At 43.8% G+C, this 11152-nt stretch overlaps 1 protein-coding gene across 1 annotated transcript; it reads right to left on the reverse strand.

The window, feature by feature from the left end:
- Window positions 1–312: 312 nt before the first annotated feature.
- On the reverse strand, window positions 313–4798 carry LOC123408794 (serine/threonine-protein phosphatase 2A activator). Its single transcript, XM_045101836.1, has 2 exons — window positions 3537–4798; window positions 313–689 (listed from the first exon to the last, which is right to left on the reverse strand). The coding sequence occupies exons 1-2, from the start codon at window positions 4712–4714 to the stop codon at window positions 680–682; spliced, it is 1188 nt and encodes a 395-aa protein (XP_044957771.1). The 5' UTR covers window positions 4715–4798; the 3' UTR covers window positions 313–679.
- Window positions 4799–11152: the final 6354 nt, after the last annotated feature.

Genomic DNA, 11152 nt, shown 5'->3' on the forward strand with positions numbered 1-11152 from the left:
AAGTATCTACTCAATGTCGCCTGCAGGAGGATCACATGCAAAAGGAATCAACCCCGTGAGGCCGCAGCAGCCACCACACCTCCAGACGAGACAAACAGGCGCGAGCTGGTGGTGGTTATGCATTCAGATTTTACCAGCATGCTTGCTGCTAATTCACACCGGCCACACTCCACGCATTAGCTGGACACAGCTGTAAAGGCAGTCAGGCAGCTTAGCTTGTTCACCTTTGGCATACATAATCGTACTCACTCACGGGGAAACACAACAGCAGCAGCAGCAACAGCAACAACAAATTGTTCCCCTCCAGTAATCTACATCAAAAGCCTCACCACAGGGCGTTATTCATCAAAGGTGGTAGTACCGGTAGCTTGTCCTCGTGAAATGCAAGGTGAATAGGGACATGTCCCAGAATTCGAGCAAGCAACGCACTGCGCTACGCTACACTACACAGCTATAGCATGGAGAAAGCATATGTCTCCTAGCCACAAGCCCATTGCCCTAGATGGAAAGTGAAACATCCGTAGGTCCGTCTTGTACTGACATGGAGCCAGCTGCATCGCTGTGCATCAGTCTTTGTTGCACCGCAGAGGAGGGTACTTCGTTACTGGCAGGGCATGAGCATGGTGTGGTGTGGTGTCTGTCCTGGAGACTGGCCTCGGCCGCGGAGAGGTTATCAAGCTCAATCCTCCCTGAAGAAAAATGAAAATGTTGACGGCAGCATTAATTCATGTCGCAGTAACAACAGTGCATCCGTACATGTACAACTGCAGTGATCAAGTAGAGGCGTACTGTAAACGTACTAAGGATAGCCCCAACAGCAGTTTTGTAAACGTACACGGGTAGTCCTTTACAAAGATGTACCAACAGTTGTTTTGTACTCCCTCCATCCCATAATATAAGAGCATTTTTGACACTACACAAGCTTAATAAACGTTCTTATATTATGGGACAGAGGGAGTGCAATATTTTTGTACTTTCGACATTTTAAAGATTTCTATGATTACGAAAAGAGATAATGCGATGTCTCATAAACCCAAGCAATGGAAATCCATCTCAAGTGGAATTGCAATTACGGGTCTGTTGATTATTTATTTTCAACATCAGTTAATTGGCACAAAAAAAGGTTCCCACATTATACTGAATGTTTATCTCTATTACATATCACAAAAGGTCTATCTTCTGTTGCTCCAGTATAATAGAGGGTACCGTGAGTCATGAAGACTGAGAGTGTCATTTTGCGAACGTGTTGAAGCTAAGTAATTTTACCCGGAGTTGCTTTACAATATTTTCACACAGGCCATGTTACATTGAGTCATTGACGACATCACAGAACGTAATACGCAATCTTAGTGGTGTAATCTTGTCATCTGACTACTAAAGCAGTCCCTAAGCACTACCAATGTGCAATATATGCATCTCAATTAGAAGGATGCAGACCAATGGGGAATAATGCAGAATCTGCAGAAAACCAGGTCATGTGCGTGCATAAGAGTGTGGTAATTCAACGACACAATCAGGGAACAATGTATCACATTCACCTATAGGCCTCAAAATGGATGGATATAGCAATTCAATGACAAATATCAACTCTAGCATCATCTGGCATACTGATTGTCAGAACTCAGAAATAGCTCAACGACACAATCAGGGAACAATGTATCACATTCACCTATAGGCCTCAAAATGGATGGATATAGCAATTCAATGACAAATATCAACTCTACCATCATCTGGCATACTGATTGTCAGAACTCAGAAATAGCCATTTTGAACAAACAAAATAAAACAAGAACCATCCCGTACAGGAAATTGGTGTTGATAATGTACAAAATGCAATATCAGACCATGAAATGGCTATATTGATCTCGATGTCATGAGAAGAATGCTAATGCAATCCAGGATATCAGCGTGGAGGTCCTAGACGGAGGGCATTGCTAAGATTATTCAATTATTTTCTCTGTTTATTGCACTAAATCATAGCATCAACTCCAGTTCAGCATGTGCTGAAAAAGCATCTGGGCATTGATAGTTAGTTGGTATCTTCTTTCTTTCAGGCTACAAGAGATACTTACGTTAGCGCTTCCAAGGTGTCCCGAGGACATACTAGCAACCTGAAAGCATCTAACATAGCATTTTCGTTATAACCACAACAGCAAAATTATACTGCTCTTTCAACAGAAATAGTCTATCTGAAGGACCAGAATATCACCAAAGAACTAGCCAGGACAGGAGTGCGTTGAAGCTAGCTATCCACGTGCCAGAACCAAGAGTTGGTTTCGAGATCTTATGGGTTTCAACTCTAGCCTAACCCAACTTGTTTGGGACTAAAAGACTTTGTTGTTGTTGCTGTTGTTGAATGTACTCAAAGTTCCATTAAAATGCCAGAAGAGAGTTTTCACAAGACTGGGTGAGAACAGAACTTTTCTGTCAACTCTTTTGCATCACAAAGTAATAAATGTAGAAACTGCAGAAATTTTAGCATTGTGGCGGAGTTAGCTACTAAAAAGAAAGGTTACATCAGCTTACAGGTAGGGATGAAAACAGAAGGAACTGAGTGCTGCAGCATTTGTTTTCATAATGTTTTCCAGAAGTGGAAACGAATACAAAAGGCCCAGAAATGAATACGATACGGACGCAGATACAAAACTGAATGTTCGCTGGAACTAAAAGACCCTTAAACAATTGAGAAAAACACGATCAAACTAGCAAATTATTTCAATTTATCTGACTACAATGTATTTCAATGATCTCCTAAACCAGCCGAACCTCATGGAGGGAATGTTCGCTGGAACTAAAAGACCCTTGAACAATTGAGAAAAACACGATCAAACTAGCAAATTATTTCAATTTATTTGACTACAGCAAGAAGAAACAGGGGCGCAAATGTTTTTACTGGTTAAAACCTAGAGATGTCTTGAAAAGTCATTCTGTTAGTACGCCCTAACACATAGATCAAAAGTCAAATCAGTATTGGATCAACTGAGGTTTAATCCATTCTTAATAAGATGATGTCAACGTGGAAATAGCATAAGATTACAGCACGTGCGTACAAAGTTTTGTATTCCAACCTAATACATACAGAAACAATTTCGTGCAAGGTGTTCTTGGCAGTTTTTAAAAACTTTAGGTAGCACTTTGCTCTTACTAATATTATAGCACTCAACTATGCATACAGATCCAATCTGTTAGTTCCCAATATGGTTGATATTCAGTAGGGGTCGGATAGTTGGCACATAATCTCATGTTGTACATGAGCCTGAAAATGTCTTCCTTCTACAGCTACGGAACGGAGTCCTTTACTAGAACTAGCTCGGCCCTGAAATCAGTATGCTATTTTGAAGCTTACTTGGGAAAGAAACTGAAGCACTAACTGATCTCTGTCTATTTCCTACTCCCTCTGTACCTAGACAATTGTAGTTGGCAATTACTTAGGTACAGAGGGAGTAGATAGGAGATGCACATATTAACTAACAGGATCCAATAGTTGGGCATCAGCTAAACTTACACCATGATTAGAGAGTGTTCAGGATCCATACCATTTGATAAGTGAGCCAAAGAGGAAATGCTGCATGATGGGCACCTTCTCAAGCACTTCAGCCTTGTACATCTTGAGCAGCCCACTGTTCACCTTCTTCCAGTTGGGCACGGCGCTGATATCATCCAACATCGGCGAATGCTCTGCAAAGGGCCCCTTCTTCACTTTTTTCACATACATGACGCACGCCAAGTACATGTACTCCTTGGAGAAGTTCTCCAAGATATCCGGGTTGTGGATCGACTTGGGTTTCATGTACTTGTGATCAATCAGTTGCGCAGCACCGAACACAAAGGGCAGGAAATGGTAATCATCTAGCCCCCAGACGCCGTGGGAGCCCGCAGGCTCCAGCAGGTACGTGTCCTGCAGCGTGCGCATGAGGTCGAGGTAGGAAGCAAACACGCGTAGCACGACGGCTGGGTAATCGGGCTCGGTGATGAGCCCGAGCCGCGCCAGGCAGTAGAGGAAGGCAGCGAAGTTGGTCTCATGCCCCGTGCCGTAGTCGATGCGGGAGCCGTTGCCGAAGGAGTCGAGGAGGTAGGGCGCGAGCTCGAGCTCGGCGCCGGCGAGGTCCGAGGGGGACGCGGCGGTGGCTGTGATCGGGGCGATCAGGTCGTTGACGGAGTCGGCGAGCTTCTCGTGCCAGAGGCGGAAGGCGGGGTTGCCGTACCGGGAGCTGTGCGGGAACGGCGGGGTGGACGCGACGAAGGCGGACAGCGCGGAGATGAGGTCGAGGAGGGCGGAGACGGCGGGGGAGGGAGGGGAGGGGAGCGGGTCGGAGAGCTTGCGGCCGTGCACGGAGGCGGAGAGCAAGGCGACGAAGCCGAGGAAGTGGCGGCCGTGGGTGGAGTCCTTGAAGCGGGCGATGTCGTCGGGGGACGCGATGCGCTTGGCGGGGGCTTGGAAGGCGAAGGGCGGCGAGGCGGGCGGGACCGGGAGGGGCTGCGGGACCGGGGAGAGGACGATGGCGGCGGTGTTGGTGGGCGCGTTGATGGCCGGCATGCGGATGGGGCGGTAGGCGGGCGGCGGGGAATCCCCGGTCCAGGGGGCGGGGGCGGGCGCCGCGGCGGGCGCGCCGCAGGAGCGGCAGAGCGGGGTGTGGGTGTGGGTGTGGCCGGCGTGGGAGGGAGGGGAGGTGGATGGCGCGGCGGCTTGAGGGGTCGATTCGGGGTTGGACATGGCTGCCGGCGGCGGGGGATCGCGGGCGGGGAGCTCTGCTCGTTTGGGTCGGCGAGGAGGGGATACTTGGGGGAGGCACTGACGCAGGGGAAGAGGAGTTGCTAACTTGCGACACGCGGAAAGGAAATGGCTGCTTCCGTTGGGCCGTCAATCGGTTACCTCGGTTTCGGACGGATCTGACAGGTCGGCCCAAATGAAGGATTTTTCTTCAAATCCATGAATTATTTTTAAATCCACGTCTCATTAATGCGTGATTTTAAAAAAAAAAATCACGTTTCATTAATCCGTGAATTATTTTCAAACCCCGAAAAAAATTGAGTTCGTAAATTTTCTTTCTCAAACCATTTTTTTTACTTCATGAACTTTTTTGAGTTTGTGAACAATTTTTTGAATCCATCAACTTTTTCGAGTTCGCAACCTTTTTAAAATTCACAAGCATTTGTCTTCGAATTCATAATTTTCCAAAATTCTCCTTCTTTTATTTCTAAAAGTCAATGGCGGACTGGGCAACACCGAACTGACCGTATACAAAAGAAACGAAGGCATTGTGAGCGAGATGGAAAACGTTTACCACCTGTGCGCCGGCGGAACGCTTCGGTCGGACGCATGCGCGTCGTTGATCTCTCGAGCTCCTCTCCATCCTGAACGGTCCGCGATTTCCTCCCCATCTCGAACGGCTCGCGCTGCGCCGCATCATCTGCGCGCCCCTGCGCCGCCGTCGTCGCTGCGCCGGTCCCTGCCCCCGTCGGCCCGCCCGAATCGCCAGTTTCCGCCACCGTCGACCGTCCGCATCGCCGGATCCAGCTTTCGTCCGTCGTCCTCGTCGTCTGCCCGCCATGGCCGGGGCGCACGTATACAAGTGTTAACAAAACGTCACTCAAAATTGCTGCAACGGCTATTTAAAAAAGCTTCAACCGTTGATTAAAAAAGCTGCAATCATACATATAAAAAGCTGCAAGGCAAATCATACTTTTCCTCGTGAAGTTTTTGGTTGAAGCTTTTCTATACACGGTTAAAACTTTTTGAGGAGTGACCACGCGAGATGCTGGAGTCGGAGCGGCGTTTGAAACTTTTTTCATACACAGTTGAAGCTTTTTCAGTCAACGTTTGCAACTTTCCCTCGTGAAGTTTTTGGTTGAAGCTTTTTTTTAACGGTTGAAGCTTTTTCTACACACGGTTGAAACTTTTTATCCAGCGTCTGCAACACAGGGGGTGAGATGCGACCGAAACGAGGTGAAGACCGACGGGCTACATCCATGATGCTTTCGACGGGCGGCTAAGGCGATGACCGGCGGCGACCGACGGTGAGGGCGACCAACGGTGAGGAGGCGAAGCGGTCGGCGCGTGCTGGGACATCGACGGGGGCGAGGCGCGTGCTGGGACGGCAGCGCGTGCGAGGATGACGGGGCGATGAGGGCTCGTGCGAGCAGATCTGACAGTCAGGGGGCCCTGATCCGACGGCTGCTGCACGACCGGTGCTAACCCTCAGGCCGGCGCGCCCGCGCCTAGCACTGGCCGAGCGAGATCTTCAGCTTGTTGTTGAGTAGGGCCATGTAGACGGGAGCGTAAGTGCTGGCGAGGATGTCTCGTCCTATTCTGTGCCTTAGGCGCTTGAAAAGGTGAGTTGGCGCGTTCACGTGTACCCCAAGCGGCCTGCCCGGTCGCCTGTTCAGTCGGTTGAACGCTGCATCGGTTTGACCAATGGATCGTTGTCAGTGGACTTCCAATTGTTTTTCTTTATAATTCATAAACAATTAGAAAAAAAAATCAATAATTCAAAGAAAATTGACAAAAAAGGTTTGTGAATCTGGCAAATTTTTTGGAAGTTGCAAGAACTCCAGGATTTTGAAAAAGTCAACAAATTATTTAAAAAAAGTTCATTAATCCGGGAAAAGTTCGTGAATTCAAATTGTTTTTATGAATTACATAATTTTGCAAAAATTTAAAATGTTTCTGAATTGTAAACAAGTTTCTTTATTTTCTAAAAATATTAGTGAGTTTTAGAAAAAATATAAAATAACTGAAACATATAAAAACTGAAAAATGGTAAAAAAATACAAAAGAAAACAACGACGAACAAAAACCATGCTAAAAAATCAACGAAAAAACCCAGCCATCCTAAAACTCTTGGGTGGATAGAAATGGGTCGGCAGCGCAGTTCGTTTACTGAAAAGGGGGTGAGCCATATACCATTGACACTCTATTTGGCGCTTAAGGCCCAAATGCCATAATGACATTTCCCAGATAGTTCGTGAATTCGACGCAATGCTGCTTCCATTGGGCCTTGTAAAAGCATTCGGCCATAATAACATTGTTTGAAAGCTTTATAGTGGCACAAATGGGCGGTGATATAGCAAGGGACCTCCTATGTGACGCTCTTTGCGTCAAGGAGTTGGATTTTCGCAAAGGGGTGGCTCGCCTGGGGCGGCCCAACTCATGATCGCGAGGTCAAAAAACAGTAAAACACGCAAGAACCAACACCTCTCCTAGAATTCGAAGCCGAGAGCTCTAAGTCATGCGTGTGATGCGCTAGCCACTGCGGCAACAAAGCTCTTGCTCTATTTGCCTTGCAATATTAGAAGAAACATAAGACAACGGCGGAACAACTGAACAAAATGTAAAACCGATTACACTTTTTAAATACAATCAGTTTTCCAAATCCCCAAACATTGTCTGAAAAACAAGAACATTTTTTGAAATGAATATTTTTTTTAAAACACAAGTTTTGAATTTACGATTTTTCTAAAACATGAACTTTTTAGAATTTTAAACAAATTTGGAAATCCAGATCATTTTATGAAATTCCACAACATTTGTTGAGTTGGCGACAAATATTCACGTTTCTTTGTGCATAAATTTTAAAAGTGGAAACATTTTTTGAAATCCGGAACATTGTTTCAAATTCCAGAACATTTTTTCAATTTCTGGAACATATTTTTCAAATTCCGGAAGATGTTTTCAAATTCCGGAACATTTTTCAAACTCCGGAACATTTTGTCAAATTCCGAAACCTTTTATAAAATTCTGCAACATTTTCCCGAATTCCAAAACATTTTTCAAATTCCGAAACAATATCTTAAATTCCGAAACATTTTTTCAAATTCAGAACATTTTTGAAATTCCGAAACATTGTTTAAAATTACGGAACATTGTTTTCAAATTCCAGAACATTTTTCAAATTCCGGAACATTTTGTCAAATTCCAAAACATTGTATTAAATTCTGCAACATTTTTTTCTAATTCGGTAACATCTTTCAAATTCCTAAACATTTTTTTAAATTCCTAAACATTTGTTCAAATTCCGGAACATTTTTACATATTCCAGAACTTTTCTCAAATTCTGGCACATTTTTACCTTTCAAATTCCTAAACATTTTTTCAAATTCCTGAACATTTGTTCAAAATCCGGAACATTTTTACATATTCCAGAACTTTTCTCAAATTCCGGCACATTTTTACAAATTCTGGAATATTTTTTTCAAATTCCAATTTTTAAAAAATCTAGAACATTTTTAAAACAAAAAACAAAAGAATAAAGGAAAAAAAGAAAACGTAAAAAAGTGGTTCAGGGAATCTTCTAGAAAGTTGTCAAATCCGGAAAAAGCCGACTGAAAACCTATCCCAAAACCAAGATCACTGAATGTGTTAACGGGCCGGCCCGAACCCCGTCGCTCGCTCGCACCTCCTTTGTGAAGCTGAGACTACTTGCCGGATTGAGCGGCTTATAGGAAATTCCATACGGCAAGCTCCGATCTAACGCTATCAACGGCAGGTATTCATGAAAACGCTCAACTAGCGTTGGGAGTGGGCCAACCCATCAGCGAGCACAGTAGAGAACATAGTTTAGCTAGACATGCTTTGCATTTAGGGGAGGGATGCCATGTTTGGTTCCTGCAACCTTTTGATATTCATCTTATACCTGTAAACATCAATATTGATCAATAAAGCACAGCAGTCTCCCCCTAAAAAAAAGATTGTATTTTTTCTGTTTTATTTTTATTTATATATTTTTTAATGATTTTTTTCATGGATATCTTTTCCTTTTTTCTCTTTCTAAAAATGTTTCCTTTTGTGAAGTGTTTGATTTTTTCAATTGTTCATGAATTCAGAAATCATCAAGATTATCAGAGGAGTTTGGAATTTTGAAAATGTTTTCTTAAAAAAAATCATGAATTCAGAAATCCTCATGAATATCAGAGGAGTTTGGAATTTTGAAAATGTTTTCACATTTAAAAGTTGTCTGGAATTTAACAAAAAATGATTTTCTGCCCCAAAAAATGTTCTTAATTTTGGGACAAGCACTTTTTTAAAAATTTAACATTTTTAAACAATGTTCAAATGTTTTAAACAATGTTCTCATTTTAAAAATCGAGTTTATAAAAATATTCTTCTTATTTTCAAAATATGTCGCAAATTAAGAAAGTCTCCTATTTTTAGATAATGTTCATGTTTTCTTAATTCGAGTTTATAAAAATATTCCAATTTTGAAATTATGTTTGAATTTAAAAACAATGCCCACTTTATTGAATAAGCTTTCGCATGTGCAAAAATAGTTTGCATTTTTAAATGCTTTCATGTTTACAAAGAGTTTCATGTTTTACAAAAAATGTTCAGGTTTTAGAAATGGATCCCAAAGTTTTGAATGTTCTTAATTTTTTAAACGTGTTTTGAAAACTTACCACATTTTTATATATAACCAATTGAAAACTAAAAAAATGAATGGTACACTACATATTGCATGCTATATGAGCTTCTAAATTAGATAAACGTCCCTCGTGGACGAAGGAGCTAGCTTGAAAGTCATTACTTCCTTCCTTGATTTCCTTGATAATTGGTGCAGTGATGCCATTGGTTCCCGAGTTGATATCTTTAACCGCTTGAAGACAATCCGATGCTATAGTGATGTTCTGAAGGAGTAAATCCCTGCCCAGGTCTAGGGCCTCGCGACACGCGAGAGTTTCCAAGATATTGGGATCAGTAAGTCCGTGGAAGACTATCGCTGACGCCCCAAGGTACTTCCCTCGTTCATCACGGCACACAGCGCTCACAGCGCCAATGGGGGGCCTGCTGCAGACCGCCCCATCAACATTGATTTTATCATAGCCAAAGGGGGCGGAGTCCACCTCCTTGCCTGAACCGGCCTAGCAGCCTGTTGCCTGGCATGCGGTAATATATTCTTCGCGGTGGCTTCGAGCTCCGTTATGTACCTGTTCACAAAGGAATGAGTCGTCAATGGACTTTGGTGTTCCCCTTCATGGATAAGTCGTTTCTGAGTTGCCCAGATCGCTCATAGGGTCACCGAAATTTTGAGTAGTTCCTTTGCTGATACTGATGCGAAAATACAATCAAAAAAATAGATATCGTAGCTCTACACTTGCAAGCAATTGGCAGACCCATTCTGGTTCACTCGGCCACTAACACTGTGCGGGGCGCCAACATATTCCAGCGAATTTGAAATTTGGGTTGGATTAGGTGGATCCTATTTGTCGCATAGATCGATGGATAGAGAGGTAATGTGTACCCCCGTTAGTGTTTCTTAGGACGGCTCAACTTGCAACACTCTACTTTTTCATTTTCGCATTTACTTACAATTTATTTTATCCTTTTTTGTTTGGGAAAAGCTTCCCAACAGCCGGTTTATCCAGTGCTCCATCCGTCATCTTCTACGTGTGCCACGTGTCTCATGGCCCCGCACGACTCCACCTCCCACGTATCCTTATCTTCAGGAAAAAGAGTACAACTACATGTTTTTCCTAAACCCATCGTCTCCTACCTCCGTATCTTCCTCATGGATGTGCCTCCCCTCAAGTCACATCAAATTGATTGGTTGTGCTGTCGGCGCTGCGAGGTGCGTTGTTGTATGGCTCACCCATGCTATGACGGGCACCCCGAGTGTTGGAAGCCAGCGCCGCTCCATCATGATCATCGGCCACCGCAGGGCCATTGGCTGCAGCAGAGTGCTCGAGCATGGCACGACCCCGACGACCTTTTCTTCAGTTTTCTGCAACATAGTTGTTGTTTCTGCAACACAGCTGTTCTTTCAGGAGTTTCGGTTGGATTTTTGGATCCCGTCTCCTACCTCCCCCTCTTCATTTATTCCTCTTCAGTTTTCTGCAACGCAACTGTTGTTTCAGGAGTTGCATAATTTTTTTTTGCAACGCGACCTTGATTCAGGAATTATTTTTGCAACACGGTCGTTGTTTCTGCAATGCGGCTGTTTTTCTGTAACTCGACCTTTGTTTTAAGAATTATTGGGTGCACGTAGATCGGACTGGTGCGCTCGTACATCGGACGATCGTCGAGGTGACGGATGTTTACTAAATTCGTGAATATATCGGACGGGTGTAGCCCCCTTTTTGTTTCCCTTATTTTTTGAAATTCGTGAATATATTTTAAATTTCTAACATTTTAAAATATCCCAACAGTTTGTGAATTCAT

The sequence above is a fragment of the Hordeum vulgare genome, chromosome 7H (assembly GCF_904849725.1).
Source record: "Hordeum vulgare subsp. vulgare chromosome 7H, MorexV3_pseudomolecules_assembly, whole genome shotgun sequence".
NCBI classification, from domain to species: Eukaryota; Viridiplantae; Streptophyta; class Magnoliopsida; order Poales; family Poaceae; genus Hordeum; species Hordeum vulgare.